Below are 19,297 nucleotides of genomic sequence, written 5' to 3'. Positions count from 1 at the left end.
CAAATTCCTACCGCTCAGCCCTATCCCAGACCCACACCTAACCACACACCACACCTAACACCACACCCAATACCCACCTAACCCCACACCCAACACCACACCTAACCCCACACCTGAACTCCACACTTGAACTCAAACCTCACCCCACACCATGCTGCATGCAGGCAGCCATACAGACCTCCAGCATGCACAGACTATGTCTAACAAACACATTTTCCCCTCTGGGTCTCCTGGCTGTTCTGGGCTGTAAGGAGAAGCACATCTGGTTACACTGCCTGGTAGGCTGCTGTTACATTGTAGGGTGCTGTTATACTGCAGGCTGCTGTTATACTCTAGGCCACTGTTATACTGCCTGGTAGGCTGCTGTTATACTGTAGGGTGCTGTTACACTGTAGGCTGCTGTTATACTGCCTGGTAGGTTGCTGTTACTGTAGGGTGCTGTTATACTGTAGGCTGATGTTATACTGCAGGGGTGTCAAACTCATTTTCACCGAGGGCCACATCAGCATTAGCCTGGCTCTGCCCTGGCTCTGGCTCTAGTTCTGTACTAGGTCTGGGATTTCAGTGTATTAGTCGGTTTTTGGAAACAACATTTTTGTAGGTCCAATCAGCAAACAGAGGGAGTGGCTGAGAACGATGACGTTGATGTCGTACGCTAGTTTGAGTTGTAGTTCAGTAATGGCGGCGGAGAAAAATGCGAGCAAAGCTATTCAATCCGTTGTGGCAACGCTGCCGAATATCCAGAGCAAGAACAATCCTTGCTGAGTTTTGTTGGTGGCCATGATGTTGTGGCCATGATGTTGTGGCCCTCCTCCCCACGGGGTTCGGGAAAAGTTTGATTTTTCCGAACAGCTACGGCAGCTAGCTCCGTTACAGTAGTGGTGAAGGAGTTCGCTAAGGCGAACGCTAGCGATTGGTTATGGCAGATCAGAGTGGCTCTGGGCAGATCCAATTCATAGTTTTCACGTCACGTTCCAAGGGGCACGCCCCTTTGGAGGGCAAAAAAGACTTTCCTCTGCCCGACACCCATTATAAAGTCTTTTTTTTTTTTTTTTTTTTTTTGAAAAGTCCGGATAGGTGTTGTTCTATTGGATGCAGTAATCGAAGAGGAGACAAGCCTGGGCTGTGTTTCTTTAGAATTTCGCCGATAAAGAAAACCCAGAGAGGAGGAGATTGTGGATTTGTGCCATTAAACCTAACGTTACCACTGTCTCTGGGGAGGGCAAACAAGGTCAAGGTATAAAGTATAACAGTACAAATTATAACAGTAATTATAATTTGACAGTATGTTTAACAACAAGACTAGCCAGCTATCGAGCCATGTCATTGTCGCCAAATAAAATCAAGATTTTTAAGAAGAAAATAATCGGCCATGTGTCGAGTTGCGGCTACTGTCGATGTTATACTGCAGGGGTGTCAAACTCATTTTCACCGAGGGCCACATCAGCATTAGCCTGGCTCTGCCCTGGCTCTGGCTCTAGTTCTGTACTAGGTCTGGGATTTCAGTGTATTAGTCGGTTTTTGGAAACAACATTTTTGTAGGTCCAATCAGCAAACAGAGGGAGTGGCTGAGAACGATGACGTTGATGTCGTACGCTAGTTTGAGTTGTAGTTCAGTAATGGCGGCGGAGAAAAATGCGAGCAAAGCTATTCAATCCGTTGTGGCAACGCTGCCGAATATCCAGAGCAAGAACAATCCTTGCTGAGTTTTGTTGGTGGCCATGATGTTGTGGCCATGATGTTGTGGCCCTCCTCCCCACGGGGTTCGGGAAAAGTTTGATTTTTCCGAACAGCTACGGCAGCTAGCTCCGTTACAGTAGTGGTGAAGGAGTTCGCTAAGGCGAACGCTAGCGATTGGTTATGGCAGATCAGAGTGGCTCTGGGCAGATCCAATTCATAGTTTTCACGTCACGTTCCAAGGGGCACGCCCCTTTGGAGGGCAAAAAAGACTTTCCTCTGCCCGACACCCATTATAAAGTCTTTTTTTTTTTTTTTTTTTTTTTTTCGAAAAGTCCGGATAGGTGTTGTTCTATTGGATGCAGTAATCGAAGAGGAGACAAGCCTGGGCTGTGTTTCTTTAGAATTTCGCCGATAAAGAAAACCCAGAGAGGAGGAGATTGTGGATTTGTGCCATTAAACCTAACGTTACCACTGTCTCTGGGGAGGGCAAACAAGGTCAAGGTATAAAGTATAACAGTACAAATTATAACAGTAATTATAATTTGACAGTATGTTTAACAACAAGACTAGCCAGCTATCGAGCCATGTCATTGTCGCCAAATAAAATCAAGATTTTTAAGAAGAAAATAATCGGCCATGTGTCGAGTTGCGGCTACTGTCGTGTTGGCCGCAGCCTGTCTGAAGTAGATTGACTAGCGAGGTGAATAGCGAATGGGATGTGAGATGAGCGGTTACGTGACACTGACACAGTAGATTCAGAAAAGTTAAATTTTTCAAATAGGTTAAAATAAATATTCAAGTCACTCATTGTTGTAAATACAAGTTATCTTGTTAAAGTCTTTCAAAATTGTAAATGGAGGCTTTGACTCCGTCCCTGTTGTTATGGTTACTTATTTCAGACACTTTGTACAGGCTCATATACTATGTAGCCAGCGGAATAATTTAGAACGGTGAAAATACAGTTTTGCTGCAATTACGTACTAGGTGTCCGTTATCACCCGATCATGGACACCCCTGCAGCCAATCAGAATCGAGTATTCACCCAGACCATGGTATAATTAGTTCTAATATCATGGCATGTTACGGCGTCATTATCGATTGTTGACATGTTATTCTGGAGCAAAGACGAAGATGTATAAATCATGTCTGATAACCACAATATTGTTATGTTCGTTATAACGAATATATATATTCTTAGAACTTTATGTCAGTTAACACCACAACAATGGCATTAACAATAAGCTAGTAATAGTAAGCAACACTCATCATCATTATAATAGTAACATATGTAGGCTTAATTTAGCTTTCTTTGCCGAGCTAGAACAACGACGGAGCCAGATATTCAAGTTTACAGTTTATTTAATCCAACACAAAACTTAAGCAGTCAAACTAAAACACAAAGAAAAAAGAGCAACGTATAGGCCCTGCACGTATAATACTACAGCACTAATAGTATTGATTTTCGTAAAGTTCACATGTATCCAGTGACAACTGGTCATTAGGGGCAGGTGGGGCAGTGCCACACCTGTTGTGAACAGAAAGAACTGCAACAAAATTATTTTTTATTTCTCGAAGATTACTTCGTATAATTTCTTATCTATGAATATAGCATCTTCCTAAATTGCATATCATTCATTTGTGTTATTATTTTATTTCATGTTCATTGGTCTCTGCCTTGCTGCTTCAGACTGTGTTCTGCCGATTCGAGTTCGCAGTAGTCGGCCATAGGCTAATCGTGAAGGTTGGGCTCTGGTGGGGCTAGCCCCTCTCTCACAATGCAATGTACATTGGACGTGGGAAAGTATTAATACGCATGCTCAGAATGTAATGTAAATCACACAAATTTGATGCCAAGTGGGGCAGGCAGCCGGTAGCCCCACCACAGTGTCATTTTGTATTTCAGACCTGATTGGCTGTCTGTCTGTCTAGCGCCAACATTAGTCGGCAAGAAGAGCGAGGAGGGTAGATTGTCTTAGCTAGCTTGTTAACTTCACAAACTCCAGATAAGTTGAGAAAATGAATAAAGTGGATTTCATACTCGAGCACCGGTTATATACCCTTCTATATACCCTCTAAACCCTTAATTTGGATGAGAAAGTTGAAGTAAAGCGACTTGGTGGTGCCCATTAGCCACAATATTGTCATCGCTCAAACTGCTGGTAAAAGTAACCGCAGGTTTAACGTGGAGTGGTTTTTGAAAAAAAGTGTCTAACAGTTAGCATACAAAAGAAGGCACCTTTCTCTTCAAGTGAGCTCTCAGCCTTGGTCAGTGAAAGCATGTTTTATCATCCTGCCTTTGTGGTGCTGGTCCGTGCATTGGTCATATTTCTGAGCTGGGTCAATAGATATAGATAATGACAAGTGTCAGTGTGTCCATGCTTATCTATTAAGGTTGTTGTCATAGAATGGATCTGTATCCCTAAAAAGTTGTGTTTCCGCTTCGTTGTGGCCTTAAGTGGTGTTGAGCACATTGCTGTTCGCGTATGGCTCTGTAGGCACATTGGTTCTGAGCTTGGTTCCATTTCTAATTTAGGTTTGTAAATATGACAGTGGTAATTTTACATGTGTGTGAGAGAGAAGGAGAGCAATTACACAAGAAGGTCTCTCTCCAGTTTGTGTACTACAACACCTGGTAGAAGCAAGCCGCTCAGTCGTTAAAAGTGTTTTGTGGAGCCACGCTGTTTGTTGATGTGTTAAATAAACACATCAGTAGCAAGAGGGAGTTTTGTAGCTTTACTGGTATGTATCCTATATTTTGAAATGGTTCTTGCCCCACCAATTATTTACATATAAAAACGCCACTGCATGTATCTGCTTCTTGATCGGACTTGTACCACATTCTGATAGTTTTCTGCAATGCCTTAGCTCCAGCTCACAACCTCGCGACTGGTTGTCGCAAAGTATGACGTGTACAGCTAGGTGCAAGAATGCACGAGTTTCTGAGCGAGGAACAAGCTTCTGCGCAAGACCGGACAAGTCAGTCTGGAAAGATCTTGCGCTCTCGCTTGCCTCACTGCGCCACTGAGCACTTTTCATAGAAATGAATAGGGACGCCATCTTGGAAGAAAAACCTGGCTGTGTCTATGGTATACACTGCTTTCTAGAGGCAGGATGTCGTCACTTTGCCGTAACATAAACGAAATGCATTGTGAGAGATGTAGTTTATGGTCAATGCACTCTGTAAAGCAGCGTAGACTTATCTCAATACACCATTTAAGCTTCCGCAGGCCACATAAAATGAGTTTGACGGGTGAGGCCTAGTCGATTCTAGGTTTTAAAACTGGGTGTGCAAAGGGTAGTGATTTTTAATTTTTTGCTTACAAAAACATGCTCAAAATTAATACTAGATCTTAAAATGTAAGATTATTCATTAGAGTACAACAAAGCATGATAGAACATACAACTCTGACATCACTTAAACATTTTCTAAAAATAATTTGTTTTTTACATTAATTTGAAAATGTAAGTGTGCTGTTATACTACCTGGTAGGCTGCTGTTAAACTGCCTGGTAGGCAGCTGTTATACTATAGGGTGCTGTTACACTGTAGGGTGCTGTTATACTGTAGGGTGCTGTTATACTGTAGGGTGCTGTTACACTGTAGGCTGCTGTTATACTGCCTGGTAGGCTGCTGTTATACTGTAGGGTGCTGATACACTGTAGGGTGCTGTTATACTGAAGGGTGCTGTTATACTGTAGGGTGCTGTTATACTGCCTGGTAGGCTGTTTTAACACTGTAGGCTGCTGTTATTCAGTCAGTGTGTGTGTGTGTGTGTTTAGTCGTACATGTGTGGGTGTATGTGTGTGTGATTTTACCTGTGTTTTCAACTCAGACTCGTCCTCCTGTTCCGACTGGCAGCATGAAAAGTGGAGAAAAGGAAATGACATCAGCAACAACTTATAGCAGCTAGAACAGCATAACAGGAACAACGTGTGTGACAAGGTTAGGGTGACTGGGTGAGGGTGACATGGTTAGGGTTACAGGGTAAGGGTGACAGGGTGGGGGTGACAGGGTTAGCAGGGCTTGAAATTGCTACCATTTTGGTTGCAGCTGCTCCCTAAATTGTGTCTGTGTGACCTCAAAATATATTAGGGAGCATTTGTGCGAGTGCAAATAATCGTTATGGTGCAACCTGTTTTAATTTCTTAACAAAACGCTTGCTAATCGCTAATATAGTGGGACAAGTTATCCCTTACTTCTCAGCGTGAGAAATACAAGGTGTTGCGTGAGAGTGTGAAATGGTTGAAATGCATGAGTCTCATGGCTAATGCATGAGATTGGTTAATATTAGCCGTCAGTCACTCCTTGTCACTTATGTTGTGCTCCGTTGTCACGTGACAGGGAGCTAACTAGCACGCAAAATACATCTAAAACTGTATTTTTGTTGTGGTGCTCCTTAATATTTGGTGGGTGCTCCAAATTTTTTGCAGGTGCTCCTAACTTTTTAAAGTTGGGAGCACCAGTGCCACCAAGTAAAAAAGTTAATTTCAAGCCCTGGTTAGGGTGACTGGTGAGGGTGACAGGGTTAGGGTGAGAGGGTTAGGGTGAGGGTGACAGGGTTATGGTGAGAGGGTTAGAGTGACAGGATTAAGGTAACTTGGATTTGGGTGACTGAATGAGGGTAAAATGGTTAGGGTGACAAGGCTAGGGTGAGAGTGACAGGCCCTTGCACACTGAGTCCGAAATTCGTGTCCGAAATGTTCACACGTTAAAAAATAAATACGACCTCACGTTATGTCAATCGCGCTTACACACTGCCTCCGAAACTTTCGTCCGTCAAAAAATGTTTGGATCGGGTTCAATTTATGCGTTTTTCGCATCCATAGCCAGCATTTTGATGTTTTATTTGGCAATTCAGAGCCACCGAATTTTGAGGCTGACGATTGTGAAAAAACGCATACAAAATACAAAACTCAGTGTGCAAGGGCCTTTAGGGTGAAGGTGACAGTACCAACCTCAGTGGCTGTGAGATCTCCATCTACAGCTGTGTCTGTTAGCTCAGTCTACACAAAAGTAGGAGGAGCAGGAAGAGGATCAGCAGGAAGAGGAGGAGCAGGAAGAGGAGGGTTCCAGATGTAAGAATAAAGAAAACATAATGAGTCCCGAACTGAGACAAGGCTGTATTTGAAAGTGTGTGAGACGATCTTCTACCTTGGTGTCTTGGCGTACAGGTGTCGGGGGGCTGGGTTGGGAGACCTCTGAAACCTTTGTTGTCTCATCCTCTTCCTCCACTGCTCTCCTCTGCTCCACCTCTACCACTCTCCTCTCTTCCACCTCTACCGCTCTCCTCTCCTCCACCCTCCGCACTACTTTCTTATCCTCCACCCGCTCCTCCGCTTTCCACTCCTCTACCCTCTTCTCTGGTGTTACTGTGGTGATCAGGTCACTCATGGCGATGCCCTTCGATGCTGCGTACAAGCCCGAGCCCATCTCTACAAAACACAATTACAAGTACACACACACAGACACACACACACGTCTGAATGTGAGCAATGTAGTCTGAGCTGCAGTAACCTGTGGGACGAGCCTGCCATGCAGAACTGCTCAGAGAAACCAGCCAGCAACACAGCATCCAGCCTGCCAGACAGTTAAACTGATCTGTGAAAAGGCTGAAACAGTCTGCAGGAAGCCAAGAGACCTCTCTGGTTCTTGTTCAGCTGTTCATCCTGGTTCTGCTATATGTTCAGCTTGGATCCAAAACTGAGCCTCTCTGATTGGCTATTGGGCTGGATCCACAGCCAAGCCTCTCTGATTGGCTCCTGAGTTCAGACCAGGGTCAGCTCCCACTGCCACAAGGCCAGCTGGGACTCACCCCTTCCTCAGCTCAGCCAATCACGTGGTCAGCAGCCAAGCGCTACACTGAAGTGGTGTGTAAAAGTGATGTGTGATGAAAGTTGACATTGTCAATGCTCAGCGTGAGCCAATCAGCATCGCCGCATGCAGAGCAGAGAAGCCGTTGGGTTGGGGGGTGATGGAAGGTACAGAGAAGCAGATTTCTACATGAGCCAGCAGCGCAGGAGCGCACAAGGTGTGTGTGTTTGTGTGTGTGTTTTAAGGTGTGTGCATTTGTAAACAGCTGTGTGTAAGTGTACCTGGAACTCTATGTGTAGTAGGTCTGGGTAAAGATCTAGAGCCGTTAACACTGGCAGGAGCTCTGGTTGCTGGGGACACAGGCAGGCTGTGTCTGGGACTGTTCCTCTGGGCTGGAGACACACACACTCCGTCAAACACACACACAAATGCACAGCACACACACTCCGTCAAGCACACATACATGTGCACACATACACTCTGTCAAACACACATGCACGGTGCATTGGTCTCTTGGATCATTGAAAATGATGGTTCTGCTGTGACCAAGGTAACCAGCACTGCTGTCTGGGGGGTATCACTGCTGTCTGGTGGGCTATCTCTGTTGTCTGGAGGAGGGTATCACTGCTGTCTGGAGGATTATCACTGCTGTCTGGGGGGTTATCACTGTTGTTAGGGGGGAGGAGTTATCACGGCTGTCTGGGGGGGTGGGGGGTTGATGTCTGTCCAATCAGGGAGTCAGGTGGCTGAGCGGTTAGGGAATCAGGCTAGTAATCAGAAGGTTGCCGGTTCGATTTCCCACCAGGCCGTGACGTTGTGTCCTTGGGCAAGGCACTTCACCCTACCTGCCTCGGGGGAATGCCCCTGTACTTACTGTAAGTCGCTCTGGATAAGAGCATCTGCTAAATGACTAAATGTAAATGTAAATCACGCAAGAAGATAATATGTTCACCAGTAGCAATGCAGATTGAACCTAAATCCATAAACATGGCCCGGATGTTGTCTCAACAAGATCCTGGTGTGTTCCTCCCTCTCCCCAACCCTCAATTCCCCTTCCAGCTCTCACCTCCATCCAAACTGCGGGACATGATGTAGCGTTTGCTGGTGGAGCGCTGGAAGAAGGGAGCTGGCCGGGCGATCTGGGATGAGGCTCGTCGGGTCTGGACCTGGGTCCTGCCGCTGTAGCGGAACTTCGAACCCAAAGACAGAAACTTCCTGGGAGGCTCCTCTGGGGACACAAGCCTGCAGAGAGACAAGCCAGGAGGTCATGTAGACGGGCTCAGCAGCTCCAGGGGTCAGGGTCGGGCTGGCTCACCTGAAGAAGGTGTGGTGCTCCACACAGACCTTCCACAGCCTCTTGGCTGCTCTGTGGTTGGGAAGTTTGAAGCCAATGGTGCTCTCAAACTGTTCAAACTGGAGACGAGTTGAAAGGGATGAGAGGAGATACAGTGAGACAGACAAAAGGGAGAGAGTGATGTAGAGAGATTGAGGAAAATGTGACACAGACAGAGTTAGATAAAATATGTTGAGCGAATGATAAGAGAATGTGTGTGTCCAGAGAGTGTGTGAACCTCTCCAGGTCGTATCTTGATGTAGAAGTTGTTCCTCTTGTAGGAGATCTTGAGGACTTTGGGCCAGGCGAAGCGGTTGATCCTCAGACGGTCTCTGTAGATCAGCAGCCCGCTGGAACACACACCCAGCATGATCTCCACACCCTCCGAGTCCTGCACACATACACATACACACACATCAGTACCCTGTTACAACTCTACAACTCTAGATTACAGATTGAAGTATTGAAGCGGACAGTTTCTAATGGTGGGTGTATGTATGAAATGTTACCACTTCACTTTATATGGGAGGTCTAACTTGAACAAGCCCATTGCAGAACAGAGGTATTAGTGTGTGTGCATGTCTGTTTGTGTCTGCTCTTGTGTGTATCTGTGAGAGTGTGTATGTCTGATCCAATGGGCTTGGGAAGCTTGGGAGGAACACAACAGAGTGAGATGACAATGTTCTGTGATCTGGAGTCATGGGGATTGACAGAGCCTGTCTGAAACTCCCTGAAAACCAGACTGTGTAACCTACATCACAAACATTAAATTCATGTTAATTAAATTATACTCGAAAGACTCTCAGGGCCCTATTTTAACGATCGGAAACGCAAGTATCAAAACGCAAAGCGCAAGTAACTTTGTGGGCGGGATTCCGGCGCTGTTGCTATTATACCGGCGGGATAAATGACTTTGCGCCTGGCGCAAATCTAAAATGGGTTGGTCTGAAGTAGCTACATTACTAATGAGTCTGGTTTGGGCGTAACGTGCAAGAAACCAATCAGAGCGTCATCTCTGCCATGGAACAAGCGCTTGTTCCATGGCAGATTGCTATTATAACGGCGGATTTGCCAGGCGCACGCCAGGAACGGTTCACCGACGTTCTCGTCAGGGCCGTAAAAGATAGAGAAGTGACATTTTATGGGAAAGGCAGAGCAGTTTTCTCATTGCACTAAATTGCCCACTCATGCTGCTCATTCAAATTCTTAGTCTTATTGGGTGTGCTTTGCCTTCGGCAAGGGCACAACCTTTGTTCTCTCACATATATATTATTGGGTATGCTCACGCCTTCGGCGAGCACAACCATTGTTCTCTCACATATATATTTATTTTTATTGTTTATTTTCGCCCCCCTAAGGATCAGTCAATATTTGGACTACATAGACAACGCCTGTGTCAAAATGTTCGTCTTGGTCTCGATGGCGTTGCTTGTATTTTTATTTACATTCCGTTGCACGGTTTAGAAGGTTACAACGTTTTTGTGGCAAATGTGCCTTTAGTCAACGAAGGGTACTCAGCGCTAGCTACGTCACCACGTCAGCACACGTTGGCAACGACGCATAGATTGATGTGCAGTTGCACAGCGAGTATCGTGCTGTGGTGTACTAGCAGCACATGTACATTTAAACAAATCAAGACCTGCATGTACAGTAAGTAATAATGTATTTAAACTAGAGAGGGTACAATTTCTGGGGAAATTGTAGGGTGTGCTTGCTTGCGTCGGTTGGACAGGGGTCTGTTTTTTAATGACATTTTTACAACTGATATTTCTGTATTTTATATAAAAATGCATACTTATTATTTATAAAGATGACATAGATTTAAAAGCATTTTTTTTTTGCTGCTCATTTACAACTGAAAATACGAGTGAAGTGTAGAATGAAATGGATGTCTTCTCATTTCCCCAAGAGGCAAGAGGCAGCCTCATCGTTGAATCAAAACGAATACATTTGGCAGACCGGTGTACAAATTGACCTAATCTCTATGACTTAAACGTCCTTTTAAGTTTTTCCCTTCTCGTGATATTTTCATGCATTTAGCCTACTCATTGCATTCATTCATTAATAAAGAACCCCCTTTGAAGATTATTCTACGACGTTACCCGGCAGTATAAGATGGAATCGCGATTCAAACAGTACCATCTGCTAACTGAAATTATGCCCCCCAAAACGTAAATAAGCTTGACATTTATTTAGTGGAAAATCGCTCATTCATAAAAAGCTCACTGGTAGCGATCATTGTCAGTAACAACGCAAAATGCGATATAGCCCTGTGTGGAGAAGCTGCCCCGGTAAATTGTACTACTACGGTACAGTAGTAGTACAGACTAGACTACTGCTGTGTTCGTCTTGGTAGCGATTGCGTTGGTTGAATTGGATTTAACGTTCCGTTGTACGGTTTAGGCTGAAATTAATTATTTTCATGAACAGATTGACAAAGTTTAGGCTGTGGCAATGAAGTTCAGGTTAGTAGTTAGATAGACTTTTGATTTAAGTAAGGGGAGTGCCGAACATGTTCTGTCGCCGTTTGACTTCCTACAGCTGTGTAAATGTTTTTGTAGTGTCTCGCGTAGGCTACAGCGTTGCAGTGATACACTGGATTGAAACCACAGGTAATGATAATTTCACCCACAAATCGTTTACTTGTAATCTAATGTCATAATAAATCCTACAACGAAAATGTATATGTGAGGAATGTTTATTTTAACGATTGAAAACAGATACATCATAGACCACTGTAGTATGTGTTGCCCGGGCAACACAGGCTAATGTCATGATGCTAATATTTCAGTGAAATAGTAGACTACTGTTTCCGAAAGTAGATGTACTTCCTTAATAATATCAGCTTATATTGTACATTACACATCACAATTGTGTGTCATATCACAAAGTAAAATGAGTAAATAGTTATCACCCTGGCCTCTTTGCTTGTGGCGTTCCTGCAGCTGCCTTGCAGTAAAGCTATAGTTAGCCTAGCTATCCCCCAAGTTAACAGATGCGAAACGAATGTTCTGCTACAGGTAGTCATGCGTGTTTTCGTGACGTTAGTGACGTAGTGACGTTAGTAACGTCAGTGACTGTGGCTAGCAAATTAGCCACCGTTAGCTTCACTTTTCGCCACAAAAACTTAACTTAAGCCCAAACCATGCAACGGAACGTAAATTCCAATAGAAGCAACGCAATCGCTACCAAGACGAACCTTTTGACACCGCCGTTGTGTATGTAGGCCAAATATTGACTGAGTTTTAGGGGGGCGAAAATAAACAATAATAATAAATAATATATATGTGAGAGAACAAAGGTTGTGCTCTCGCCGAAGGCTTGAGCACACCCAACTAGTGGTGAGCATAGATTAATTTTTTTAATCTAGATTAATCTCACTGTAATCTTGGCGTTAATCTAGATTAAAATGGCTCATTTGAATTCCGCCAAAGGCATTCAGAATATGTGTGCTACCCAAATAATGACTAAAAGTAAGTCTTTGAGAACGGGTTTCTCAAGACAGGTGGCGCATAGACCAGGAGCTCATCTCCTGTTTCCAAAATGCATCACAAACTGCTTGAGAAAGCTGTTCTACTATGATAATTGGTGATGAAAATAAATTATGTTCAATAAGATGTACTTTTGTTTATTAACTGTTTATTAGATTAGCTAGCTTGGCTGATAGAGCTGTGCTGACGGGCTTGCCTCGGTTGCACTCAAACATCGTAGTTTGACGACGACTCTTCCCCTGCACTACATCAGTGCTTGGCCCGGCATCTTCCGCATTAGCTAAGGGATGCTTTGCGTTTATGTGGTATTTGAGACTGGAAGAACTCCTACAGTAAACTAATTCCGCATAGCACAAGGTGCAAACAACCTTAGTCTTGTAAAGGTTTCCATTGGGAAGCTTCTTAAAAATACATTTTCCCTGAAGCAAACCAGGCTGCATCCATGTTAGCACGTCACGTTTGATGTGATAATTTCATACACAAGGCATACACACAGGTTCGAAGACTCGTTCTCGCCCCCTACAGTGCAATTCGGCTAGGTATACATCCGCGCTAAAATATCAAGGTGAAAGTCATCATAGCTTGCGTAGTATAGACCCAGCTCCCAACCCAACTTTGAGAATAGATTAACTATTTTTTCGATATTTTTTTTTTATCGCCGATAAGAGTCGCAGCGCGTTAACGCCGATAACGGCCCACCACTAATTTAAACTCAAGCTTGTGTGGTGCGTCGCTGTCTTCAATGCCACAGCCTAAACTTTATGTCAAAAGAAACATTCTAATTTCTGGCGCTTTCAAACAATCCCCTCAGTGACGTTTGGCTAGCAACAGCAGCTAGCTTGTGCTGTTGCACTATGGAAGCAAATCGTGACCAAAATTCAAATGCATTTGCAGAAATTCATTTTCAAGAACGTGGCTGCAAAATTGTGACCACAATTCAAATTCAAATGCATTTCCAGAAATGCATTTTCATTTTAAGAACGTGGCTGCAAAATCATGACCACAATTCAAATTCAAATGCATTTCCAGAAATGCATTTTCATTTTAACCCTTGTGCTGCCTTCGGGTCACATGACCTAAAGGTTCATAACGAACCATCATTGTGTTTACCCAGTTTTACCCAATACAAAAACTAATAAAAATAATTTTCTTTTAACCTTTGCAATGTGGGGGGTCTGAGACAGCCCAACGGTTAAAAGAAAATGCTTCACTTTGTTTTTGTATGAGGTAAATTTGTCGCAATACGACGGTGGGTCACACGGCTGATGGGTCAGAATGACCCGAAGATAACACAAGGGTTAAGAACGTGGCTGCAAAATCGTGACCACAATTCAAATTCAAATGCATTTTCAGAAATGCAAACTGAACGAAAAAGCATTCGGGAAATTGATTGAATTTGAAAAACATTGATTGATGTTATTAATTCTTTTTGTGCGGCCCGGTACGAAATGACCCACAGAGCGGTACCGGTCCGCGGACCGGTGGGCACCGGTTGGGGAACGCTGCTCTAAAGACCCGACAATTCAATCAATTTCCCGGCACATTTGCAATGTAATGCAATGCAGATGTGCACACCGCCCCCTACCGAACAAGATGGGTAGCTCGGTCAGCAGGGAGCTGAAGAAGAGCGGCTACTGACGTCACTCTGCTGCGCCGCTCAGAATGCTTTTTTGTTCATTTTGCATTTCTGCAAATGCATTTGAATTTGAATTGTGGTCACGATTTTGCAGCCACGTTCTTAAAATGAAAATGCATTTCTGGAAATGCATTTTAATTTTCAAATTTTACATTTCAAATTGAATTTTGGTATCTATGTGCTGGGGAATGTTTTGAAAATTAAATCTCAAATGTTTATTTCTTTTTCATTTTAATTAAGTGAAAGATTGAGCACTCTTGAAGAAGAAAATTAAAATGCAAATAGGATGATTGATTACTAATTTCATTTATGAGTCAAATAATGCAGCCACATTCTTAAAATGCAAATGCATTTCTGGAAAAGCATTTGCATTTGAATTTTGGTAACGATTTGCTTCCATATTGCACAGCTAGTATCGTATCGTGCCGTGGTGTACTAGCAGCATCATACATGTACATTTAAGCAAATCAAGACTTGCATGTACAGTAAGTAATGTCACATTAAAGAATAAATGTAAACTTAAGCTTGTGTGGTGCGTCGCTGGCTTCAGTGCCACAGCCTAACCTTCAGGGTTCTAAATTAACACCCGCCAACCCGCCAAATGTGGGTTAAAATTCATTTTGGCGGGTGTTAATAAAAACACACTACCCAGTTTGGCCGGTGATACATGAGGCATTACATGAATGATACATAAGGCTCTGTTCTCGGCATGGTTCTCGGTCATTTATCCCCCTGGCAGTACTTCCTAAGTTTCCCATGAACACTGTGCCGTAATGCAACGTGATAAAGTTTTATACGCCCATTGGCTGCGCGCAGTTGAAGTGAAACCGGCGCGAGAAACCGTGGAAACGAACGGAGAGTCCACCAGAAAACACAAGGAAGAAGTAAAACGAAGCATAGCGGATCATAGGAGGTAATAAGAGCTAGAGTAGTAAAGTAAAAAGTTAACTTAATGCGGCGGTGGTTAGGACAAACTTCTGGGGGCAAGAAGAGGAACGAGGCAGGGGATGAGGAATTGATAGCACTAGAGAGACGGGTCGGGAATGGCTTGTGTTTGACAATGAAAATGTTGTCATGTTTTGTAAGGATTGCCGCATGTAGTCTACGCATAAGAAAAATTATGTTGCTTACTGACACAGTCTAGTGTAATGTAAATACACTGTTCTTAATAAAGAGTATATTAGGTCAGTTTAATTAATGCCTGCTTAGGACAAAACGTTTATGTAAATGCATGGGCAGGAGTCAATCTCATCATGACGCGAATGGACGTTTTAGCCATTTACAATAAATCGTGTCCTTACGTGTTGGTGATTTCACATACCCTTGCATCATACTTCTGTGCTTCATTTTACTTCATTTTCTGTGTTTTTCATGCCAACAATGTTAATAAAATGATCAAATGCATTCAGGGAAACTCATAATTGTTCTTATTTTCACAGGAAAGAATTTGGCTAGTGGAAATTCTGATTGGCTGGTGATCAAAAAAAATAATTTAGAACCCTGCTAACCTTTATGTCAAAAGAAACATTCTAATTTCCGGCGCTTAAAAACAATCCCCTCACTCAGTGAAGTTTGGCTAGCCACCGTAACTAGCTTGCTCGTAGCAAACTTCTTTTGAATAAGCCATTTCTCCCTAAATAGATGTAAAGCTTATTTACGTTTTTGGGGGCATACTTTCAGTTAGCAGATGGTACTGTTTGAATCGCGATTCCATCTGAAATACTGCCGGTGACAACGTTGTTACCAGACATCCCAACCTTCAGAGACTCATTTCCGGGAGGTAGCTGATTCTGATGGGAGAAAAAAACCCACTCAAATTAGCTTTGGTTAAAGAGGCGTGGGAGGAAATTGCCACCATTATTACAAATCAAGTTCACATACATAGAGATTTCTCATGAAAACCTTTTTAATCATTGACATGAAAGAAATGTAACAGCCATACAATAAATCACAACAATGTAACGTAGCTTCGCAGGAAGAAGACCCTGACCTCGCCAGCAGTGCGCACGGGCCAGGCATGCGCCCTTAAAATAGCATCTGAATAACGCGCTATTGACTTTGGACTACGTTTTTCCTGGGGGGGTGTTCCATCAACGTCGCTAACGCAAGTCGCGCTAACACGAATAAGTCTCACTTGGGTAAACGTAAGTAAGTAAGTAAGTCTTTATTTATATAGCACATTTCATACAAGAATTGTAGCTCAAGGTGCTTTACATAAAATCAATAAAAACAATAATACAAGTGATAAACAATTCAAACAAAAATAAAAATCCCAATAAGATCTCTGTTCAAGAGAGAAAACAACTTTAAAAAGTAGGAAAACCCTTTTGAGATAAAATTACTTAAATGCGTCGGTAAAAAGGTAGGTTTTAAGCTGTCTTTTAAAAATGTCTAGAGTGTTTGCTTCCCTAATATTTATGGGTAATTTGTTCCATAGTTTTGGGGCGTAATTGACAAAGGCCGAATCACCAATCTTCTTATGACTGCTTCTGGTGACCTCTAATAGGCCTGCATTTGATGATCGCAGTGTTCTAGCTGGTGTGTAGTTTATAAAGGAGTTAGCAATGTAGCTAGGTCCTTGTCCGTGTAGAGCTTTGTATGTGAGGAAAAGGACCTTAAAGTCAATTCTGAAGGTAACAGGGAGCCAGTGTAAAGTAGCTAGGACAGGACTAATGTGTTCTCTCCTTTTAGTTTTGGTTAATAATCTAGCTGCAGAATTTTGAATGAGCTGTAGTCTTTCAGTGGTTTTCTTGGGAAGACCAGTGAAAAGTGTGTTACAGTAGTCCAGCCGGCTGGATATAAAAGCATGAATTAACTTCTCTGCATCATTTTGGTTTATGAATGGTCGTACCTTTGCTATATTCCTCAGGTGAAAGAAAGCTGTTTTGGTCACTTTATTAATGTGAGAGTTGAAATTCAAATCTGAGTCCAGGATTACACCGAGACTCGTCACCTCTGGTTTAAGACAGGGGGTTAAGCCTCCAAGATTCTTAATAAGCATCTCTCTTTTGGATTTGGGGCCACATAGTAGGACTTCGGTTTTGTCTTCATTTAATTTAAGAAAGTTATCATTCATCCATTTGTTTATTGCCAACAGGCAGTTGGTAATGGAATTGATGGCAACGTCAACTTAGACTTAAGCCTCAAGCCGTTCCACTAACGTTCCGTTCCACTAACAGGCAACGCTAATTCAAGCTAGACCTCAATAAGCTTAGACTGTGCAGCCCAGATCAGGCGATCGTCGAAAAGAGGAGTTATGTCGCAAAAAGTATAGCGTAAAGCAGCAGAGGTGTGTTGTTTCAGCAGCGTAAATTGATTTTTTGTTTTTTTTTGTCCCCAAAAAGGGCAATGTTGCCGCAATTAACATGGCAAGGGAGACAACTTGTCAAACCATTACGACCGTTAAAATGCGTAAATTGTAGACTTACCAAATCTACTTAACATATATATATGCATTTAGGCCTACTGATAATTAGCGTAATTTGATGAGCTGTCTGAAACCGTTCTGACAGGCTAGCCTATGGTCGATATTCTCAACAGGAGACTGAGAATAATAGCCCAAAAAAGAACGTGGCAGCAATTGAAAATTGTAGGATAAAATTCAAAACACTGAAGAAGGCCATGGTTAATTGCACTTGATGTGGGCTAATAATGTTTTTGTCTTCACATCTTGAACAAAATCAAAAATTACTTCAAAATAACTTTGCCACACACATTTATTAACTGATAGGCTAAATGTTGAGCTTTAAGATAAAAGGGAAAGATAACCATGACTATAATGGGAATTCACTGAAATGACTAGTATTGCACAGATCCAGCACTGACTTTTTAGATCAGAAGGTGACCCAAACTGCACACTTTGTTTGGCAGAACAGTCATTTAAAATTGCTCAGCATGACTATCATTATTATATTACGAGTATTTCCAATTAACATAGTCTGCCTCCACAGATCCAGAGGGGGCTTGGACAGTGACAGACTGTGGCTGTGCCAAGTGTTGTCACAGCCTCACTTTGGGAAAGCATGCCCTACTGGGAACATTAGGGGAGACTGTTGGGCACAGAATCTAATTGTCTTCTTTGGAAAGGGCAACATTTGGGACACTGTCATGTAGGGGCAGCATAAAGGGCACTTCATAACAGCACCTTTTTCCATTGGAAGTAAGGGCATGGGAACAGTCCAATTTAGGCCATTGTAAGGGCACCTTATATACTGCATCACATTTTCTATACTATAAAGGAACTCATAAAGACATGTTTTTACATTTATAGAGGGCACACTGTCATTTATTGCATGGGACATCCTGTGCACTCAAGCATATTTCACAATGTGAATGGCAGACAGTAGGGCACTTGGTCTAATTTTTGCCACTGGGCATTTTAGAAACACTTTCAACCATGGGGGCACCAGGCAGTCACCCCCTGAGTCTTCCAATGGGCCTGGATACACCCATGGGGACAGTATATTGCACCTATAATATTGGGGAAGCCAGAGGGGAGGTAATATAGAGGCTTGTCAACATATAGGCTACTTTAAACAATGAAAATACTTTATACAATTGAATAAAAAGTCCTCCTTGATTCTTTGTGTTTCAAGATTACCTGAAAAACTGATGATAATATTCAGGTACTGCTTTGGAGCAAGGTATACCCTTCATATTTCCTGGCATAGTTGCCCGTTCAAGAATGTCCCACATGCAAAGACATAGACAGATGCAGACAGACTGAACAGTGTCAAGGCTTGGCTACAGTGGGTTTGCTTCCTTGTGTGTGATTCCAGCAGACTACATAGTCTAGGCCTACCTACATAGACTGCAGTCTACTACCCTCCTTTCTACTATTATAGTCTACTACTCTCCTTTCTATTACTTTTTACAAAGGATGGTAGGCTGCTCTTATGTGTTCATTGCCATCCTTAAGAGTTGCTAAAGTGTTATTTCATATATACGTATATATTTATGTATTTTTTTTAAGAATGACAATTACATTTATCTAGATAAACTATGTTGGGCCTGCTGAACCTATACTTCTTCCACAGATACTGGTCAGGGAACCATTACTTCTGTCTCTGAAGACCCTTGGGGCTGGTGGGATAAACGATCTTTGTATAATCTGAGCACCTTCATCCACCACAGGGTTGTCAAAGAACGGATACGCCATAATTGATTGTAACTTGTCTAGACGCTCTGCTTAGTTTCTAAATCCAAAAGTGACATTATTTCTTAACTTGTTTATTTAAATTAATATATTTTTGGGAGATGAAGTAAACATGTAGCTAAATCATTAATGTCTGCACTTCAAAAAGTCTGAATTTACGTTTCCGAACACGGACTAAAGTGGTTTGCGCG

General features: G+C 42.8%; 1 protein-coding gene across 11 annotated transcripts in view; it reads right to left on the bottom strand.

The window, feature by feature from the left end:
• epb41l3a (erythrocyte membrane protein band 4.1-like 3a) overlaps window positions 1-19,297 on the bottom strand; it is a 66,594-nt gene that overhangs the window by 13,248 nt on the left and 34,049 nt on the right. For 10 of the 11 annotated variants that reach the window (XM_062480236.1, XM_062480233.1, XM_062480226.1 and 7 more), the window contains exons 9-15: window positions 9,063-9,215; window positions 8,807-8,904; window positions 8,558-8,733; window positions 7,773-7,883; window positions 6,832-7,112; window positions 6,636-6,683; window positions 5,496-5,531 (exon numbers count right to left, since the gene is read on the bottom strand). In XM_062480236.1, coding sequence (XP_062336220.1) covers window positions 5,496-5,531; window positions 6,636-6,683; window positions 6,832-7,112; window positions 7,773-7,883; window positions 8,558-8,733; window positions 8,807-8,904; window positions 9,063-9,215 — 903 coding nt within the window. The remainder of the gene's footprint in view (window positions 1-5,495; window positions 5,532-6,635; window positions 6,684-6,831; window positions 7,113-7,772; window positions 7,884-8,557; window positions 8,734-8,806; window positions 8,905-9,062; window positions 9,216-19,297) is intronic. The other variant, XM_062480234.1, reaches the window with a different exon arrangement.

This window comes from Osmerus eperlanus, chromosome 15 (genome assembly GCF_963692335.1).
Source record: "Osmerus eperlanus chromosome 15, fOsmEpe2.1, whole genome shotgun sequence".
Lineage (NCBI taxonomy): Eukaryota > Metazoa > Chordata > Actinopteri > Osmeriformes > Osmeridae > Osmerus > Osmerus eperlanus.
This window is presented reverse-complemented; position numbering and strand designations above follow the sequence as displayed.